Consider the following 22,006-nt stretch of genomic DNA (forward strand, 5'->3'; position numbering starts at 1 on the left):
GATTCTCCACCAACCCCGAGAGGGCAAACCACTTTTTTCTGGTCAAGAACCATGGCCTCAGATTTGGAGGTGCTGATCCTCATCCCACTCACTTCACACTCGGTTGCAAACCACCCCAGGGCACGCTGAAGGTCCAGGTTCGATGAGACCAACAGGACAACGTCGTCCGTAAAAAGCAGAGACGAAATCCTGTGGTCCCCAAACCGGACTCCTTCCGGCCCCTGGCTATGCCTAGAAATTCTATCCATAAAAATTATGAACAGAACTGTTGACAAAGGGCAGCCCTGCCAGAGTCCAACATGCACCTGAAATAGGTCTGACTTACTGCCAGCAATGCAAACCAGGCTCCTGCTTTGGTCATACAAGGACCGGACTGTCCTTAGCAGAGGGCTCTGGACCCCATACTCCTGAAACACCCCCCACGGGATACCATGAGGGACATGGATAAACGCCTTCTCCAAATCCACAAAACACATGTGGACTGTTTGGGCGAACTCCCATGAACCCTCGAGCACCTGATGGAGAGTGTAGAGCTGGTCCAGCGTTCCACGACCGGGACGAAAACCGCATTGTTCCTCCTGAATCTGAGGTTCGACTATCGGTCGGACCCTCCTCTCCAGTACCCTGGAATAGAGTTTCCCTGGGAGGCTGAAGAGTGTGATCCTTCTGTGGTTGGAGCACATCCTCCGGTCCCCCTTCTTAAAAAGGGGGACTAGCACCCTGGTCTGCCAATCCAGAGGCACTGTCCCCGACTGCCACATGATGTTACAGAGACGTGTCAACCAAGACAGTCCCTGTACATCTAGAGACTTAAGGTACTCAGGGCGAATCTCATCCACCCCCGGTGCTCTGCCACCGAGGAGCTTGCCAACCACCTCAGTGACTTCAGCTTGGGTGATGGACGAGTCCACCTCTGTCTAACAGACGGAGGGAAAAGTTTTGTTGTGCCATGATTTGAGGCATCTGAGGCCACAGAAAAAAAAAAAAAAATTACTGTTCTTGTCATCTTGCACCATTGGTTTATGTAGCTCACTTAAACAGGTTTGCACAGAGGCCAGTGTGAGGACATCAGTAACAATGACTGCTGCTTTTGTACGTCAATATGAGATTTTTTTTTTTTGCTATCTCCGAGTCTGAAAAAATGACTGGAGCTAGCTGATTACCACAGTCTAATGGCCTGTGTGATTGCGAGTGCTGCACTGTGTGGTAAACGTTCGTAATCTCAACTGTTTGGTAGTCTACTTTTGGTTTCATTAGGAATGTTTTCATAGAGTGACAGGTCTCTTTCTGAGTGAGGCATTTTTTGTGCGTTTCACGATGCATGTCGCTTCAGATTCATGTAGCTTCTCTCCCCCGTGCGCAATGGAAAAATAAGTTTGGCAGAGTTCGCAGAATACCCTCTGACAATCATCCTCCACCACTTTCACCCATGGATAAACATTCTCCCATTCCTTTCTATAACTGCATTTTCTTTTTTTGCATTGAATTTCCATGTTTTACACAAACATTAGCATCCCAGTGTCTGAGGCTTTTGCCTTTGTTTATTGTGTGTCAGTGGGCGGAGGTCAGGAGGACGCAGGTGACTGACAGGTTGATGTACTCCCCCACGTGTATGTTGACAGCGGACACAGCCAGTGGTGATAACGCTCTCTCCGCTATAAAATGAAAGTCATGTTTGCAGAAAAGCAACTGTCCTGCACTTTGGAGAGGCAGAGCCAATCAAATGCAGGACATCGTCTCAATTTGCAGGACGTGGAAAAAATGGTCATAATGCTGTGACGTCCCACACAAAGGGGGACGCCTGTTCTACCCCCCCACACACACACACACACACACAATCACCACCAAAATTGAATCATCTGTTCCTTGTGCCAGTATTAACATTTCCTGAAAATTTCATCAAAATCTTTCCATAACTTTTGAGTTATCTTGCTGACAGACAAACAAACAAACAAACAAACAAACAGACACACAGACAAACCCCAATGAAAACATAACCTCCTAGGTAAAAAGTAAAGTTCTTGCCAAATTTCATACCAAAAGCTGCAACACAGCCAAAATGATCACCAAATTAAAATAAAGACAAAAATTTACAAAAATGCCCAAGGAGGACCTAGGAGTTAAGACATGAAAATGTACTTAACTAGAAAAGCATTAGGAGGGTGCAGACCTCTGCCAAGGCAGATCAGCCACCTCCCCAATCACCACCAAAATTTAATCATTTGTTCATTGTGCCATCCAAATCTGTCCATAACTTTTTGAGTTATCTTGCTAACAGACAAACAAACAAACAAACAAACAAACAAACAAACCCTGATGAAAACATAACCTCTGCTGTTCCTTGGTGGAGGTAATAAGGTATTTATCTCATAAGCTTGTGTTAACCATAGGACCAAAAATCCTTCATGAAAACAACAGAAAGTTCAAAATATTAACTGTTTTCCTCATTCATTTCCACAGTTCTCTACATCTGCATTAATACAGATCATGTCTAAATGGAAAAAAAAAAAAAAAAAATGCATTTCTCAAGCAGATGGCTCTTACCCTGGGACTGTGTAATTATAACTCAGTTGGTATTATTTGTTTAATCCCTGCTGGTAGAAATAAGTAAGTGATTTACAAAGCTTTTACATATATCCATATAACTTAACACCGATGCAAGTGAAAAAAGATGCATGTTTTCAAGACTTGCTCAAATCAAGATGTCAAAACATCTGATTGGACGGCTGGTATCCAAGACACTGTGACTGATAAATACTTGTGCTATGGTACAGTGGCTCAGTGCATCAGGATATTAACACTGATGCACAGATTACATTAAGGTGCAACTAGGTACATTAACAATTTCTTATATCTGCATTATATGCTTTAGTACTATTTTGAATTAATACTGTAGATTATATGAGGGATTTTAATCACAGTCCAGGAGCATGGAACCAGATACCACTGTCAATGGGTCTTACACTTTGTATGACATCCATCCCTGCTTTGAATTAGATAATACAACTTACAGTATTACAAGCCAACCTTCCATAATATGTGTATTGGTGTATATGTTCCTTAGCTTATTATCTGTGGCTACAATATGTGGAAACCTTCTTGTAATTATCTCTATCATTTACTTCAAACAGCTTCACACTCCTACAAACTACCTTATTCTGTCTCTGGCTGTGGCTGATATGCTTGTTGGGGTTTTAGTTTTTCCTCTCAGCATGATATACACTATAAACTCTTGTCTGTATCATGAAGATGTATTTTGTAAAGTAAGAGACTGTTTTGATGTTGCACTGAGCACATCTTCTATACTGAATTTGTGTTGTATTTCTATAGACAGATATTATGCAATTTGTCATCCTCTAACATATAAAAGTACAGTAACTGTTAATGTTGTTAGGATTATGATCCTGGTGATTTGGAGCATTGCTGCTCTAATTGGAATTGGAATCACAGTTGGAGGATTTAGTCAAGGAACATGTGAGGAAATGTGCTCTGTCGATGTTGTACTGTCAAACATTATGGGACCCATATTGGCCTTTTATTTTCCAGCGATCATTATGCTGTGTATCTACGTAAAGATTTTCCTTGTTGCTCAGAAACAGGCAATCAGTATCCAAAGGACAAAATCTGGAGTAACTGCAAGTAAGATGGAGAAAAAGGCCACAAAAACACTTGCTATTGTGATGGGGATTTTCCTTTTATGTATGACTCCATACTTCATTTGTGTTGTCTTTCAGCCTTTAGCCTCTGATCCTCCATCTTTCTCTCTGATTGAGGCACTTAACTGGCTTACATTGTCCAACTCAATGCTTAATCCATTTATTTATGCTTTCTTTTACAGCTGGTTCAGATCTGCTTGTAGTATGATAATTTCTGGAAAAATATTTCAAGGTGATTTTACCAACACAAGACTTTTTTGACTTTTTTTGTTTGAATGTTTCTCTAATAGTTCAATTAAAATGTAACCTATGGAGATGGACAACCAATGGAGATGGCAAGTGAGATAAAATCATATGTTTTAATGTGTTTTAGCGACGCTTAAATGTAATAGTCTAAATAAAACTGTTAAGCATAAATTTTGAAAAGATGATTCACAGTTATTTCAAGAACAGTCACTCTGGACACACCAGTGTAATTCATGTTCCCTTACAAGAACTGTGCATATAGACAGATACAATAATTTTGACAAATTAGCCATGTACGCATGCTTGACAGTTGAGCAATGTTCATTCTGGGTGAAAATTGGATGCAGGGGTTACAAGTTACTGGGAACTGTTATAAAGTCTGATGGCTGTGGGGAGGAATGACATGCAAAGTTGCTTGGGGGGTGTAAAAGTGGTGCTGAAGGAGCTACTTAGGGCCTCTACAGTGTGGTGCAGGGGGTGGGAGGAGTTATCCATGGTGGATGTCAGCTTTGCATGTACAATAATACAGGAGGGGGATACGCAATACACTGAGAAATATAACAAGTTGATCTTTTTTTTTTTTTTTTTTTTTAACACATTTTATTGATTTTAGACATATAAAACATAGAAACAAGACCCCCACCCCAACCCCTCACACAGCACATGCCAGTTACAGCCTTATGCAGACAAAAATGAAAGAGAAAAATAAAATTAAAAGGAAAAAAAAAACACACCAGACATCATCATTACAATGCACCAGTCATCATTACTATAATATTATACTTCGTGTTGTACAGGATTTGAGGGTACCAAGGCTAAGCCTTATTCCATTCAGAAAACTGTCTGCCCATCATTAATAGATTTTTCAGATCTGCAGGTATATAATCTAAGAAGGGTGACCAGATTTTTAAGAATAGTTCATCCTTGCCCTTTATAGTAGCTTGTAACCTTTCATGGGGGAGAATATTAAAGATCCCCCTGATCAGATCACCCTGTACCAGAGTGTAACATTAGGTGGAAGAATTTTGATCTAGTTTTGCAGAATGCACTTCCGGGCAACTAAAAGGAGTTTTTCAAGGTGTCTATAGTGTAATGCGGTGAGATGCAGGTCTCTAGAGGGAAGGCCTAGGAGGAAAACCCCAGGGTCTTTCTTAATTTTTATCTTAAATATTCCACTGATCACCTTTGAAATAAGTGTCCAAAATCTAGAAATAAGTTTACATTCCCAAAAATAATGATATGTCCCCCTTTCTAAGTTGCACTTGGTACATAGAGAAGAAATGGAGTGATCGATTTTGTTTAAAGTAGATGGGGTAATATACAGCCTATGAAGTATTTTGTACTGAGTTTCTCTCAGTCGGTTACAGGTAGATATAGACCTGATCAGACGTATAGCTGCCTGCCAATCATCCTCAATATATTCATTATTCAAGTCTTTTTCCCATCTGTGAGAGATGTCTGGTAAGTGGTATTGTGATAGCTTGAGCAGTCAAGGCATGTTTCAAAAGGAGCATGAACCCAGGATTGTAGTAAAAAAAATCAATTTTCTTTATTTTCTTCAGCATGTCAAAATAACACAACCTTCACCGACCACATCCAACACTAAAATGACCCCTATATATACAAAAAGGCACTGTGCATGTGACTCAACTAATCCATTTTTACACAGGGGAAACACAACTTACCTATTCTGCCAACAACAGTTCTTTCTAATTTTAAAAAGACCACAAACTCATAAAATACAGTATTTACAAAGATTAAGACAACCCAAATATACAAACACCACTATACAAAACACATATATACATATTTACATTTATCCCACCACCAGAACACCCCTCCTTCAACCACTTTAACGATTCACCATGCTCATACTTTGTAATACACAGGCCCCTACGCACGCCCGGCAAAAGAGGTACGCCGCACACATGGCTCACCCTCCCTCGCTGGACCTGCTCCACCTCCGAATCACCCTCCAAACAATACAATAACCAACTAGAAGCACTCGGAGAGCGCAGACCTCCGCCAAGGCTGATCAGTGGCCCCCCCCGTGGGCCCCCCCACCCCCGATCACCACCAAAATTTAATCATTTCTTCCTTATCCCATTTCCAACAAACCCTGAAAATTTCATCCAAATCTGTCCATAGCTTTTTGAGTTATGTTGCACACTAACGGACAGACAAACAAACAAACAAACAAACAAACAAACAAACCCTGGCAAAAACATAACCTCCTTGGCGGAGGTAATAAAGACATTTAACCTGAATGTGTGTTTATTTCTTCATGCTTTGCTTACAGAAGTTATACAATATACTAATATCATTAACATCCGACGTAACGGTGACCGGACATAACGGCGACCCACCATTACAGGTATCTAACGGAAGAACCAAGGAGAGAGTAAAATGCTGATATAAAATGTTTTCTGTTTTTGCACTTTAGCAGAAAACTCTCAACCTCACTGTAAGTGATATTAGTCAAGAAAGAGGTGGTCTGTGAAGACACAAAATGTCTAATCTGTAAATACCCAAAAAATGGTGCTTGGGAATATTGAATGTCTCCTTTAACTGCTGGAAGGACAATAAGGTATTGTGTTTAAATAGATCACCGAGTACATGAATTCCCATGTCCCTCCAAGAGAAGAACATGGATGAGCTAACACCCGCAGGAAAGTCAGGGTTTTGGGTTATGGGAGACAGTAAAGACTTTACATGTCTCCTTCCCAGATATTTAGATATATCCTGCATATCCTGATGCTATTGTAAATGATAGAATTGCGTTTTGTCACTGGATTTATCTTTTTTGCCTCACATGTGATTAAACTCCATGGGAAATGAGGGTGGCAGGCCCAGGAGTCAATACAGGTCTCTCTGTTAATGTATGAATGCAACCAGAGCCAAAAGTGGTGTGCGTGACAGGCCCAGTTGTAGAATAACATATTAGGCATAGAAAGACCACCCATGTCTGCAGGTAATTGTAGTATCTTAAGCCTCTGCCTGGGTTTTCTGCCTTGCCAAATGAATTTGGAAAATGCCTTCTCTAAGTCTAGGTTAATCTTCTTTGACAGATATAAAGGAAGCATTTGCAAAGGATATAGAAGTCAAGGGAGCACAATCATCTTAATTAGATTGATCCTTCCAAATAGACAAAGGGGTAAGTTCTGCCATCGTTCTAGGTCTCTTTTAAGTGAAGTGCGAATTGGGGCAAAATTTAGTTTTCGCAAATCCTTTAGGTCTGAGGACACTTTTATCCCCAAATAAGTAAAGCCAGATCTCGCCCATTTAAAAGGAAAACCTTCCTGAATATCCGTAGTATTTAGGATTCCCAGTGGCATAGCTTCAGATTTATTAAAATTTATTTTATAGCCCAATATATTACTAAAGTTATAAAAAAATATCCATAATTGCAGAAATTGACAGCTGAGGGGAGGATAAAAACACAAGAATATCATCTGCGTACAAGGCAATTTTGTGTTCTTTACGTCCTATTGTTATTCCCTTTAAATCTGAATGTAATCGGATGGTTTCGGCTAATGGTTCCAATGCTAAGGCAAAGAGAAGCGGACAGAGAGGGCATCCCTGGCGTACACCCCTTGCTATTGGGAAGAGGCCAGAGCGTCGTCCGTTAGTTATGACGACAGCTGTGGGTGAATGATATATAGTTTGGATCCATTTAAGGAAGTCCCCCCCCAAACCAAATCTCCCCAGAATGTCAAACAGATAGGCCCATTCAACCCTATCAAAGGCCTTTTCTGCATCTCAAGAGACAGCCAGTGCCTTTCGTTTGTATTGTGAGGTAAATTCTATGATGTTCAAGAGCCTTCTCACATTTTTTAAATTTTTTTTTTTTTATTATTTTATGGGCTCAGCTGGCTGACAGGCAGCTGTCTGTACCGATAAGGCAGCAGCCGACACCAACTGTACTCCCAGTCATCATTGCCCATTTTTCTGACACCTTTGCTTGTGTATCCTCTTTTATTTGGACATTTTACCAGGGAGTATCTCACACTACTTCTTTTTTTTTTTTTTTCTACTTGTCTTGTCCAGCATCCTAACAGCAGAATGGTAGTCTGGTTCCTCCCGGTGCTGAACAAATTTGCTTTGCAAAGGGTAACTTCATAAAGTATATGAAGTGCCCTTTGATATTTGACTGTGTTTATTATGAGCTCTGTTGAACCACATTTCGATGCCAGACCTGACATGGGGGGGGGGGGGGGGGGGGGTAGAAGAAGGGAGAAGAACAAGAGAGAAGAAGGTGGCGAAGACCTTCACAAGAAAGTATCAACAATACAAACAGCAGCAACCATGGAGACAATTATAATGGTAACAATAACTACAATCAGAACTGAGTTAACTGGCCAGAAGAGAGAGGAAACAAAACAAATAAAACTACAAAAAAAAAAAAAAAACAGAACACAACAATGAAATACATAAGACCTATGAAATGAAGAATATAAGAAAGCATGAACAAAATATCGTATACCACGTTCGCACAAATAATACCTATAACAAATAATACCAGTAACAAATCCACACATCATCAGTTGTTCACATTCATCTGCTCTGACAGAGTGAACAAGGCAAAGAGACTGAGGTGAAGAACACAGACATGCAACCGCAACCACACTCCCTCCAAGGATCAGAGACCAACCAAGAGGGCCCCAAGGCCCGGCCATCCAGCAGACACCACAGAGAGGGGGGATCCAGCCCAGCCCCCCCCGAGAGGCGACAGTATGCCCACCCCGAAGATGGTCAAGGGAGGCCCCCGCCAGAGGCCCCACAGCAGCTGAGCACAGGCTCCAGGGGGCCAGGGACGCCAGCCGCCACCACCCTGCCGGGGGCCAGCCACCCAGGGACACGCAAGGTGCCGGTCCCTGAGCCCCACGAGCCCAGGAGCCACCCGTCTCCCCGGGCAGGGGTCCCATCCAGCACACCGGGTGGCCAGGCCGGCCCAGAAAGCCACCCGCTGCAGGCCAGTGTGCACCCCGATGCCACAGCCAAGTGCCCTGGGGGCGCGGAGGCCCGGAGGCCCACCTCCCCATCCCACCAAGCCCAACCCCCAAACCCCACACACCCCCCAGTCCCCCACTCACCCATACAAGCATATGCACACACACCCACTGACTCCCAGACATACACACCACCCATCCCACATGTTCGACCATTCACACACACACACCCACAAACCTCCACCCATGCCCATACACCCACCTACCTACATGCACGCCCACATCTACATGTACACACATACCCACACATGTACCCACACCCATCAACAGCCCCTCCCACCCACCTGCACACACAAGACACGCGTATCCGGAGTGCCACCGCGCCTCCCCGGCACTGAGCAGCACCACCATGAGTCCCCCCAAGGCGTGGCACCCGAGCGCAGCCCCAGCACCAACCGCAGCCCAGGGCAGCAACACCAGCCACCAGGAACCCCACCGCGGTCCACTACCCTGCCAGCAACCGCCACACCCCCAATGCCCGCATACACACATCTTTCCTGGTCCCAACATGACCTGAGGTGGGCAAGAGAGTGGCTAGCCCAGCCCCCCCCCCGACCACAATCCCCATGCGCACACATCATTCATCAGAGGGCGGCACCCCCCAGCAATGCAGCCAGGTGAGCCCCAAGCCAATGTTCCAGCCCCCATCCCCTGGGGTCCCCCGCCCCAGATGGCATCCAGGAAACAGGGGTGTGGGAAGACCCCCCTCCCCCTCGCCTCCCCACCTATCAGTGTTTTGAAGTGTGAGATGTGTATGCAAGCGGTTAAAATTGAGGAGCATAACTGCGCACCACTGAGGGCAACACCACACAGGCAGCCCCACCCACCGGCACGGCACCACCCACCAGGTGCCACGCAGCCTGCCCCCCAAAAGTGAATGTGTGGTGTTAGTGTTTCTGTGTGTTGTGTTGTGGGTGGGTGTAATTAAAATTGAGGAGTTAGCCAACCAGGGTATCACAGAGGGAGGGCATTTTAGTGACCCCCCCTGCCGCACCCCCTCGGGATGTGCACCCTCTCCAAGACCCTACGTGCTTTGTGTGAGGGGGGTGAGGAGGCGAGGGGTTGGGGGATGGTATGACTGGGAGGAAGTTTCCTCCCAGAAGATGAGCCAGCTGGCATTCGGCACCCCCGTTCCCCAGTACCCGTCCCCAGGCTGGGGCCGCCAAGGAGCAGGGCAGCCCAGAGACCCCAGGCACCCAACGACCGCAGCCAGAAGGCCGCCACCCCCCCAGAGGCCACTCACACACTCAATCATCCTATGCAGTTGAGGGGGCACAGACCCGGGACCAGCCACCCAAAAACCCCCAAACAGGCATGGGGACCCACCACACTCCACACCTTCCCAGTCTTACATGCACTAGGGATGCAGCGATCACCAGCACAGTGCCACCCCACAGCACGAAACCCAGCGACCAGCACCCCGCCCCAGGTACCAATCGCCACCATGGCCGCACCCCACCACCGCACCCCGAGAGAACCCCCAGCGACGCCCCCCACAGGGGCCGCAACCCCCCAGGCACACCTGCAGTCCCCCTCCCGCACCACACCACAACCCTCCCTCATTCACCAAACATACATGTACATCCACACCCACACACCTGCTCCATCAGCTCCCCCACACACCAGCACACACATACTTGCACACACAATTCCTCATTCATACTCTAATGCACACATGAGCACTCGTTCACACACACCAACACACACCGACACACCCACCCATACACACAAATGCGTGCACACACACACGCACACACATTCTCTCTCTCACACAGACACACACACACACACACACACACCAGGACTCCCAGGCACCAGCCAGACACCGGGGCATGCACCCGCCCACCCCCGCAGCAGCAAGTCCAGGCCAGCCCAGACACCCTGGTGCATGCTGCGCCCCCCCCACGGGAGGGGCAGCACCCAGACCCCAGGGCCCAGGAACCGCACCCTGCCCACCCCCGACTGGCCCAGCCACCCAACCCAGGGGACGCCGACCTCCGACCCAGGCCCAACCCGGAGCCCCCCGCCCCACCACCACAGGGCAACCCTGGCATCGGGTCCACCCCTGCCCCAACCAGGACAAAAACCAAACCGATAACAAGTTGATCTTAATCAAATCTAGGAAACTGGTTGCACTCAGAAAAGGCAAATAAACATGATCATTTGTCTTAAAGGAGCCGTATGTAGGTTGGTGTCCAAAACTGGTACTGCAATCACATTCAAAATACTGTAGAGTATGGTAAGAACATGTGTTTTGGCTGTTTACACCTTCAACCACATTGGTGGAAGAGGTTGAGCACACCTGATTGCTCTGTGAAACTTGAAGTAAGGAACCTTGACATGTAAGCAGCAGTTCAAATCAGTGTCTTCATGCATGTTACAGCACAACACTGTAGCATGTGTTTGTTTACTTCTGGGGTTTCTGAGAATCCTAACACTTCTTTCTGTCTAAAATTACATTCCATATTGCCTCAGAAAACTTCAATGCTCCTCTCCTGCTCATCAACAGTTACTAAGCACCTCGTGTCTTCTTCTGTGGCATTTTTGGCAGTTGGCTAACCTCCTTACAGGTGCTTAAAGAAGTAAATGGACACCACCAACTGGACAGGAGTGTGACTCAATAGGGTGTTCAATACATGAATATAAAGTTTCAAGCCCAGTTTTCTCAGGTGAACTTAGTTGCATATTTCTTCAGGAGAAAATGAGTAAATACTCAAAGTATATGAGTTAAATTAACAAAATAGTGAGAAATAAGTAAAGTATCCTAATATGATTTAAAGAACTTCAAGTATTACCTTTTAGAGTGTACCACAGTTGAATTATACATTTCTCACAATGCATGGTTGACCTCCATAATGAATACCATGGTCTATCATAAGTGTTCAGATATGCACATAGCAGCAGGAGATCCTTGGCAAAGTTGCTGATCATCTTTGCAGTCATGTCATCAGAATTGTGGCTTATGCCTTTGACACTTATTGGAAGTGAGTAGGTGAGCAGGTGGTGAGTTGGATCTGACGGCAGGGGAAGAGGCCAGGCGGACTTAATGCACCCAAACTTGTATTGACCAAGTGCAGGGTGACTGCTCCAGGTTGGGGATGAGTTGTGTTGAGGAGTTTGAATATGTTGGAATCTGCAGGATGGCTGGGCTCTTCCTTAGATGTAGGGTGAGGAGTTTGGTCATTCACAAGGGGCTGAAAGTAAAGCAACGACTCCTCCCCATCAAGAAGAGACAGTTGAACACTAAATTTTGCCAATCCCTCAGTGACCCCGAGTTTGAGTGTTTGTGCCACCTTTATAGACAGTCAGTCAAGCTGTTCCTGAGCTATAGCATTTTAAGCATAATTTTAGTCGCATCCCAATATCCTGGCATCATAATCTGAAATGTTGAGCTACGTCAAAAAAACCTATTTTGTGAGGTCCCAGCCACTTTGACCTTTGACCAAAATCTTATCTAAAAATATACTTCCTATCTCCTTTTCCTAAACACTTTTCCTAAACCTCAGTGAAAAACATGAAGTTTCCATGCTGCATTAAAAACATCATCTACCTAAATTTCTAGTTACATTTAATGCATAAATATGTTTATTCTGATCTGTCTGCATTCCTCTTCTCTAAAACTATCCAGTTTCCAGTTCACTGTCAATTAAGGCATCTCTGACTGAAAGAGCCAAAAATTAATTCATGACATTATTAAGCTTGCAACAGCCTACAGCAACCCTTAGGAGGAAACACCTACTGCAAAGTAATCACATGAACTCCTGTCATATTAATTTTACAATTTACACAGTAATGTAATGTGCATAAGTCATTGATTAGTTCAAGGACAAAACACATTAGAGTATTGATAGACTATTATTAGTGGGGGCTGTTGCACAGAAGGTAGAGTGGGTTGTCCAATAACCAGAAGTTTGGCAGTTCAACTCCTGTTCTGTCCTAGTCGTTGTGCCATTGTGTCCTTGGACAAGACACTTCACCCACCTTCCCTCCAATGTCACTCATGCCAGGGCAGCTATGGCAACAGATGTAAACAATAGTTTGTGAGTGAATGAAAAGTGCTAACTCAATACATTATTATGTCAGCCATATGGTGGAAAACACGTTTGCTTTCAGCTGATGTTACCAGTGAATTATGCTGCGAAATGTGAAATGACATTCTCTCCTCACCTCTCATAAATAAAAGTCCCGTGTACTCTAAGTTGAAGTAAACAATAAAAGAATCACTGAAGCGCCTTTCTTTAGCATTTAGAGAATATAAATAGCTCAGCTGAAACTGAGATACTTTCTGGTCATTTCACTGTTAGGAATCTTCCTGAACACAATCCTTGAGTCTAAGGGCTGGATCTACTAAAGGTTTGCGTGTATCAAAACAAGTGCAAACTCACTGCACACACAAAAAAATGTACAAACTGATTTACTAACTGCGCACAAAGGGTTGCGTCTTTCAAAGGTGCAAAATAGTGCGTCTGCATCCAGTTAGTACATTTGCCACAATGAATATGCAAAATGGGACATTTACACGCAGTTGTGCATGTGCTGGGAGAAGAAAATGTAAATTTATTAATTTAGCACATGCAAAGTGATTTATCAACAAACTGTGTCTATATTTACCACGTCTCAAAAGGAGGTGCAAACGGTTTGGATGCATAATTGCGCACACATGGCTGTGGTTAGGAGACGTCGAAATGATGAAACAAGATGCAGAGAATGCATTTCTCACCCTCGTGTGAACATTTTTGGAGTGACGGAAGAAAACATAATTGAGACATATGCCCTCATACACCCCCCCCACCCCCCACACACCACCTTTAAAATGAAAAATGAATGAATGAATGAGTCATGCAATACCTTCTATGACAAAACTCCTACAGTGTTACATTTCCATTCTTCTGGATCATTCAGCGCCCTGTTACCATTAGTGTCGATGTATCCCATCCATCCATCCATCCATCCATCCATCCATCCATCCATTGTCTTCCACTTATCCAGGGCCGGGTCACGGGGGCAACAGTCTAAGACCAGGGATGCCCAGACTTCCCTCTCCCCAGACACCTCCTCCAGCTCTTCTGGGGGGACCCCGAGGTGTTCCCAGGCCAGCCGAGAGACATAGTCTCTCCAGCGTGTACTAGGTCTTCCCCGAGATCTCCTCCCAGTGGGACATGCTCGGAACACCTCCCCAGGGAGGCACCCAGGAGGTATCCTAAGCAGATGCCCGAGCCATCTCAGCTGGCCCCTCTCAATGTGGAGGAGCAGTGGCTCTACTCCGAGCTCCTCCCTGGTGACTGAGCTCCTCACCCTATCCCTAAGGGTGTGCCCAGCCACCCTATGGAGGAAGCTCATTTTGACCACTTGTATCCTGGATCTTATCCTTTCGGTCATGACCCAAACCTCATGACCATAGATGAGAGTAGGAACGTAGACTGACCAGTAAATTGAGAGATTCACCTTTCGGCTCAGCTCCTTCTTCACCACAATTGACCGATACAGTGACTGCATCACTGCAGATGCTGCACCAATCTGTCTGTCAATCTCATGCTCCATCCTTCCCTTACCCGTGAACAAGATCCCAAGATACTTGAACTCCTCCACTTGGGGCAAGGACTCCCCACTGACCTGGAGAGGGCAAACCACCTTTTCTCGGTCGAGAACCATGGCTTCGGATTTGCTGGTGCTGATCATCATCCCACTCGCTTCACACTCGGCTGCAAACCGCCCCACTTCACGCTGAAGGTCCAGGTTCGATGAGACCAACAGGACATCATCTGCAAAAACCAGAGATGAAATCCTGTGGTCCCCAAACTGGACCCCCTCCGGCCCCTGGCTGTGCCTAGAAATTCCGTCCATAAAAATTATGAACAGAACCGGTGACAAAGGGCAGCCCTGCCGGAGTCCAATATGCACCTGAAATAGGTCTGACTTACTGCCAGCAATGCAAACCAGGCTCCTGCTTCGGTCATACAAGGACCGGACTGCCCTTAGCAGAGGGCCCCGGACCCCATACACCTGAAGCACCCCCCACAGGATACCACAAGGGACACGGCCGAACACCTTCTCCAAATCCACAAAACACATGTGAACTGGTTGGACGAACTCCCATGAACTCTCGAGCGCCCGATGGAGGGTGTAGAGCTGGTCCAGTTTTCCACGACCGGGACGAAAACCGTATTGTTCCTCCTGGATCCGAGGTTCGACTATCGGTCGGATCCTCCTCTCCAGTACCCTGGAATAGACTTTCCCCAGGAGGCTGAGAAGTGTGATCCTTCTGTGGTTGGAGCACATCCTCTGGTCCCCCTTCTTAAAAAGGGGGACCACCACCCCGGTCTGCCAATCCAGAGGTACTCTCCCCGACTGCCACGCGATGTTACAGAGACGTGTCAACCAAGACAGTCCCTGCACATCCAGAGACGGTGTATCCCAGAGCAGTTTAACGCACGCAAAATCTTCATATAAATTGGATTGCCTGCAAGACTTTGCACCTGTTGAGATTTCCGCAAGCAATCTTAGTAAATCACCCACAAACCACGGTTCAGCCCCACGAGCAAAATTCTAGATTGCGCATGCAAATTAGTACACGCAAATTGGGATCTTAGTAGAGTATAAGTGTATAAAATTTGTAAAAAACCAAAAAAAAAAACCAAAAACAAAACCCCAAAAACATTTAAGGCATTCCTGTAATATTAGATTAACAAAACCAAAGTTGACCTTTTGGATATAAAATGTCTTTATCCTCCTGAGATTTAGCAATGATTTATTACCCTCTGGTTGACAAGAGTTTTACAGCTTTCAAAGGACATTCCATAAAAAATATCAAATGTTTCCAAAAAAAAATGTTGCATCATGCTGTTTACAATTTTTTGTCCTCTGGTTGACAAGAGTTTTACGGCTTTGAACGGACATTCCATAAAAAATATCAAATGTTACTGAAAAAAAATTGATATCACTTTGACAGTTGACCCATGTCGTCAAAATCTTTTATAATGGTAATTTTACATATATCCTATATTACATATAAGATTGTTTGAACTCTGTATTATATGGCACTGGGGTTTTATTCCTGTTCGACAAATGGTTGTTTTGCACTGTCTTTGGTCTAGGACATCTCTTCCCGTGCTCCCAGACATTCCAGTCTGGCACAGATTTTGTTTTATTAGTTTCATATAAGAGACAATGACAGACTCTAATCTTTGTACAGACAGCAGACTGCAGACAGCTTTTGCCTCTGTACAATCTGTACCTTGAAGCTTCAATTAAAATCCACAGAAAGACACTGAGCGTGTAATGACCATTTTGATTCTAAGGATGAATGAACAGTTTTTTTCTGTAACACTTTTGAGTTCATCCATTCCAAGCATTTTTATACATGATGATGAGCTGACACATGGCATGTTTTTAAAAAAAAATGTTCTCTTGTCGTGGCAGATTTTTCATTTGAAACAATTTTTATATGATTTAATAAATACAAGTGAGCACAGTATCAGAGGATTACATGATTGCATCAGAAGTTGTGATTATATCATCTGGCCAAAACATCTGATTGGTTGACTGGTATCCTAGACACTGTGGCTGATAAATAACTATGCTGCAATACTGTTGCTCAGTGCATCAGGACACTGATGTACATTCATAACTACAATAAGGTGGAACACAGTATGGTAGAAACTGTCTTGTTGTTGTTCCCATGACATAAGCTGTGCTACATATCTTAGAATAGCTTATATTTCCCTGGTACTGTTGATTCTTTTGGAAAATGAACACAATCTAAAGGCATGGATGCAGAAAAAGCTATTAAAGGGACTCAAGCTGTTTTTGACATCCATCCCTGCTTGGAATTGGATAATACAAGTTATGTTTTTACTAACAGCCCATCCACAGTATGTGTATTGGTGTATATATTACTGTGCTTATTATCTTTAATTACAATATGTGGAAACCTTCTTGTAATTATCTCCATCCTTTATTTCAAACAGCTCCACACTCCTACAAACTATCTTATTCTGTCTCTGGCTGTGGCTGATCTGCTTGTTGGGGTTTTAGTTTTTCCTCTCAGCATGACATATACTGTAACTTCATGTCTGTTTGATAAAGATGTATACTGCAAAATACGAGATAGTTTTGATGTTGCACTGTGCACATCTTCTATACTGAATTTGTGTTGTATTTCTATAGACAGATATTATGCAATTTGTCATCCTCTGACGTATAAAACTACAGTAACTGTGAATGTTGTTAGGATCATGATCCTGGTGATTTGGAGCATTGCTTCTTTCATTGCACTTGGCATCATAATTGGAGGATTTAGCCAAGGAACATGTGAAGAAATGTGCTCTATTGATGTTGTACTGTCAAATGTCATGGGACTTATTTTTGCATTTTACCTCCCAGCAATCATAATGCTGTGTATCTACTTGAAGATTTTTCTTGTTGCTCAGAAGCAGGTGAACAGCATCCAGAGCACAAAGTCTGGAGCAACTGCAAGTAAGATGGAGAAAAAGGCCACCAAAACTCTTGCAACAGTGATGGGAATTTTCCTCTTATGTATGTCTCCATACTCCATTTGCGTTGTCTTTCAGCCTTTAGCCTCAGTACCCCCATCATTTGCTGCAATTGAAACCCTTAACTGGCTCACACTGTCAAACTCAATGCTTAACCCATTCATTTATGCTTTCTTTTACAGCTGGTTCAGGTCAGCATGTAGAATGATCTTTTCAGGGAAAATATTTAAAGGTGACTGCACTAACACAAAGTTGTTTTGATTAGTTCTTCAGAACACTAATTAAGCATACTGATTTGTAAATGATGGTGAAGAATGAGTATAATATTAACACTACAAATACTTAACCACCATGATAATATGCATTCTAATGTTTGTTTTTTTTCCCCGGAATACAAACATAATTGCAATTTTAAAACAACTTGCATGACATTTATATTAACAATAAAGACAGGTTTTTGAGACAACAATGTATGTGGCATTTCCTTTTTTCCTGCTCAGGGTATTCCAGTGTCTTTGTATTTCCAATTATCATATCTGCTAATGAGTATTATATATAATACATGATGTTTTAATGACTTATTGTAGCATTACATTTTTGGGGCAGATCTATGCTTTTATCAAAATATGTCATCAACAAAGAAATCAGTGTCTATAGAGTTAAACTTTGACCTCTACCTCTGAATTAGCTACTTGTCATATCTTTTCAACTTTGTGAAAAACATGCGTAAAACTGATTTTCTTCAGTTATAATAACTGTGCAGCTCGGCTACTTCCAGTGGCTATGGTGGCTCATGGAGCACAAAAAGTTGCATGATTCCTCGGTTTGTTTTGGCTCGAGGCCGGCTATATTCACACTAGAAGTGAAACAGCCGAGAGTTTGGAAGCGGAGAACCAAGATCACCTAGAAGAGGTGGTCTCGGTTCACTTGTTTGATTCAAATCAGAGTTTGCATGTTTGTATTCACACCTAAAAAAAGTCTAGACTTTTCAGACAAACAAACTCTGGTCTGGAATGTCTGGTCCAGAGTGAGAGTGCAGTCACCTGCCTCGTACCACCCACTCTCATGTGACCTCTGACTGTCTGAAAACCTTTTCCTTCTGCTCCATCCTGGACGGTGCCACCTTAGAGCTAGAGGCGGAGGGCAGATTTCTTTTTCCCAAAAAATTTAAAATTAAAATTAAAAAAAAAAAAAAAGTAATATATTTTTAAATTTAAAAGTAAAAAAAAAAAAATTAAATAAATAAATAAAACAAAATAAAATAAAAATAAATAAATTGTTTTAAATAAAAGAAAAAGAAAAAAAAAAAGGAAAATAAAATAAATAAATAAATAAAATAAAATAAAATAAATAAAATATTAATAAAATAAAAACATGGGAGATGCTGCCCTCCCCAACCTCCACGCCCAGGGACAGCTGGTAGATTAGATAGAACTTTATTGATCCCTTGGACAGGATCCCTCAGGGAAATTAAATAGGTTGACGGTTTAAACTGCCTCTAATTGTCCCTCAGCCATGGCTTTAGCCTAGTGCTACAATTGCAGCCCCAGTATTTCCTCCTCCAGTAGTTCCTCTTTTGAAAAAACAAGATGACTGGCTTGTGGGGGTGCTTTAAGATCAGTATGAGTGGTTAAAAGAGTTATAGAGAGTGAGCAAGAGTAATAAGACCAGTGTTGAATGTTGTAATTGTCACGGTTCACTACTATCACTGACCCCTCCCTCAGACTCATCACTCACCTGCTGCACACCGTACTTGGAGCACATCTCCACCAGGAGCCCATATAAGGGGCTCCTCTGTTCCAGTGCAGTGCCAGATCATCGCTTCACAGACCTCCATAGACTCTGCCGGACTTTTGCTAATCTATCCAGTCACTCTGTGGACTTTGCACCTTGCTCGGGTTTCAATTTGTTTCTCTGTTTTGTTTCCTGTTTAATAAAACTTACTCCCTTTGGCACCATGCATGTGCGTCCATTCATTCACTGTCCTTGACAATAATGATCCCTCAGTCACCCCTTTTGATAATGAGGGCTGCCCTGCTCCTATAACTCTGTTGCTCCCTGCTTTCCAACCAGTATCTCTATCCTCTCAACTCATCTGTGCTAGCTTCTCCAATTTACCCCCATGACAATGCACTGACCCTGAAAGACCTGAAAAATGTAGACGGGTCCAAATTTGACACAACAACTCTGATTTGACCTTGAAAACAAAGGTCAAGGTTGATGCCCAAAGAACCCAAGTTGTATCGAATGATTTACTGATGGATATATTCACAAACAACAATTTAGGAACCCACCAACATGCAGTCCCCAGTGTGGTGGTGCACAATTTTGCTGGAAAATGATGGTTCATTGAAGGTTATCCAGTTGTGGTGACACATATTCGGTCAAAAGGTCAAGGTGAACATGTGAACATTTGTAGTAATTGATCTCCTGTTGAAGAAAAATGGACCAATGATTCGATTGCACATTTTCCCATGGTGGAATTAAAAACTTTGATAACTACCGAGTACATAGCATAAATCTGATTCATTTATCCAATCCAATCCAATTTTATTCATAAACCACTTTAAAACAACCACAGTGGACCAAAGTGCTGTACAGAAGACTAAAAGTGCAATAAAAAATTAATAAAACTATTAAGATACAATAAAATCAAATTAATAAAACAAGTTAAAATATAAAAACAGAAACAAGATATCAACATTGCAAGAGTGTTAAAAGGCCAATGAGAACAGGTGGGTTTTAAGAAGAGATTTAAAAACAGGTAAGGAAGAGGCCTGTCTGATATACAGAGGCAGGTTTTTCCACAATCTGGAACCAGCAGCAGCAAAGGCCCAATCTCCTCAGAGCTTCCAAATTGTTCTCGGCGCCATCAAGAGCAGCTGGTCAACTGATCTTAGAGAGCGAGTGGGTGTGTTTGTGTGAAGGAGCTCAGAGAGGTAGGACGGTGCAAGACCATGGAGGGATTTCAAAAACAAATACATTTAGTTCATACTGGATTCTGAAATGGACAGTCAGCCAATGGAGTGGTGCAAAAACCGGGGAAATGTGCTCTTATCTATGAGTGCCAGTTAAAAGACACACAGCAGCATTTTGTACTCTTGGGAGACAAGCAATGGAACTGGTGATAAGGCGTCAATTACTGTCTCAAAATGGTGCTTTGGGATTACTAGCTTCACTTTGGCTAGCTGCCTTAAGTGAAAAAAGCTTGACATTATGACTGCCTTTACATGACTATCAAGCTTAAAGTCTGAGTCCATTTTAACACCCAGGTTTTTGATGACTGGCTTGTTGTACTGAGTCCAGATCTATTGGGGAGAATCCAGTTGTACCACTAAAAATCGTAGCGTCCGTCTTATCTTCAATAAATGTAAAAAGTTACAAACCATCCACACCTTAATGTCATGGAGACATTGAAGCAGTGAACTGACAGAGGAAGGGTTCTTTTTTAGAGGCATATGAATTTGACTATCATCTGCATACAAATGAAATGAAATACCATGTTTCCTGAGTATGGAACCTACTGGGAATAGGTATAGGGAAAAGAGTAAAGGACCCAAAACTGAACCTTGTGGGTCACCAAAGGGGCAGAAGAGGACACAGCATCGCCAAGGCTGACACAAAATGTCCTATCAGCAAGGTAAGACCTAAACCAGGGGTATTCAAATCTGGTCCTTGAGGTATTTCCCTCTTTCAGCACACCTGGAAGCCAATACATCAGTGTTTTTCAACCTTGGGGTCGGGACCCCATGTGGGGTCACCTGGAATTAAAATGGGGGTCACCTGAAATTTTCAGTAAATGATAAAAAAAATAAATAAATAAACTTACTAATAAAAAATATATGGTGAGTTGAAAGACAATCACAATACATAACAGACATGACAAACTGTGAAGCTGAAACTGAAGCACTGTGGTACTGTTTATCTTTCAAATGTTCATTGTGGTCGGTTTAAGATGCTGCAGCTCTTTCATAATACATAGTTTGAGTTATTGTTTGTTCAGTATTAATTTGAAGCCTTGTAAGTACAAGCTAGACTGACTGTACATATCCTGACCAAGGAAAAAAAAAATTTCACTTTAATCTCAACCTGGCTTTTCTGCCCCCGCCCATAATAATATACATTATATAGCCTAAATGTCATCTAAAATTAATGTTTATTTGCAACATAGTATAGCAAACTATTACATGATCAAAACAAATTAATTTTAGGAAAAAAATAAAAAAAAGTCTCTGTTTTGAATGTCTGGGGTCACCAGAAATTTGTGATGTTGAAATGGAGTCACGAGCCAAAAAAGGCTGGGAACCACTGCATTACATCATTATTAGGCTCTTGCAGAGCTTGATGATGAACCAGGTGTGCTGGAAGAGGGAAATATCTAAAACGTGGAGGATACCGGGCCCTCGAGGACTGGATTTGAATACCCCTGGCCTAAACCATTGTAGAACTGTACCTCTGATGCCCACCCAATGCTCCCAACAATCTATCAGGATTTCATGATCCACTGTATCCAAAGCTGCAGATAACTCAAGAAGTGAAAGAACACAGTCCCCAGAGTCAGTAGCTAATAAAATATCATTAAAAATTCTCAGAAGAATTTTTA

The 22,006-nt window shown here is 43.1% G+C and overlaps 3 protein-coding genes across 3 annotated transcripts; all 3 read left to right on the forward strand.

The window, feature by feature from the left end:
* The first annotated feature begins 2,930 nt into the window (after window positions 1-2,930).
* Window positions 2,931-3,917, forward strand: LOC115415286 (trace amine-associated receptor 1-like). The gene has a single exon (XM_030128805.1). It carries the CDS (start codon window positions 2,931-2,933, stop codon window positions 3,915-3,917), a length of 987 nt encoding a protein of 328 aa, XP_029984665.1.
* A 3,518-nt stretch (window positions 3,918-7,435) lies between these two features.
* LOC115415599 (vegetative cell wall protein gp1-like) lies at window positions 7,436-11,017 on the forward strand. Its single transcript, XM_030129227.1, has 4 exons — window positions 7,436-7,486; window positions 9,209-9,429; window positions 10,051-10,489; window positions 10,766-11,017. Exons 1-4 carry the CDS (start codon window positions 7,436-7,438, stop codon window positions 11,015-11,017), a joined length of 963 nt encoding a protein of 320 aa, XP_029985087.1.
* A 5,660-nt stretch (window positions 11,018-16,677) lies between these two features.
* LOC115415600 (trace amine-associated receptor 1-like) lies at window positions 16,678-17,664 on the forward strand. Its single transcript, XM_030129229.1, has one exon. It carries the CDS (start codon window positions 16,678-16,680, stop codon window positions 17,662-17,664), a length of 987 nt encoding a protein of 328 aa, XP_029985089.1.
* The last annotated feature ends 4,342 nt before the right edge of the window (window positions 17,665-22,006 follow it).

This window comes from Sphaeramia orbicularis, chromosome 24 (assembly GCF_902148855.1).
Source record: "Sphaeramia orbicularis chromosome 24, fSphaOr1.1, whole genome shotgun sequence".
In the NCBI taxonomy this organism is placed as follows: domain Eukaryota; kingdom Metazoa; phylum Chordata; class Actinopteri; order Kurtiformes; family Apogonidae; genus Sphaeramia; species Sphaeramia orbicularis.

Coding starts and splice junctions, on each gene's coding strand:
- LOC115415286 (XM_030128805.1), top strand. CDS start 2,931: ATGGAACCAGATACCACTGTCAATGGGTCTTACACTTTGTATGACATC.
- LOC115415599 (XM_030129227.1), top strand. CDS start 7,436: ATGGTTCCAATGCTAAGGCAAAGAGAAGCGGACAGAGAGGGCATCCCT. Junction 9,430..10,050: donor TGGTCCCAACATGACCTGAG/GTGGGCAAGAGA, acceptor CCCGTTCCCCAG/TACCCGTCCCCAGGCTGGGG. Junction 10,490..10,765: donor CTCATTCACCAAACATACAT/GTACATCCACAC, acceptor CCACCCCCGCAG/CAGCAAGTCCAGGCCAGCCC.
- LOC115415600 (XM_030129229.1), top strand. CDS start 16,678: ATGGATGCAGAAAAAGCTATTAAAGGGACTCAAGCTGTTTTTGACATC.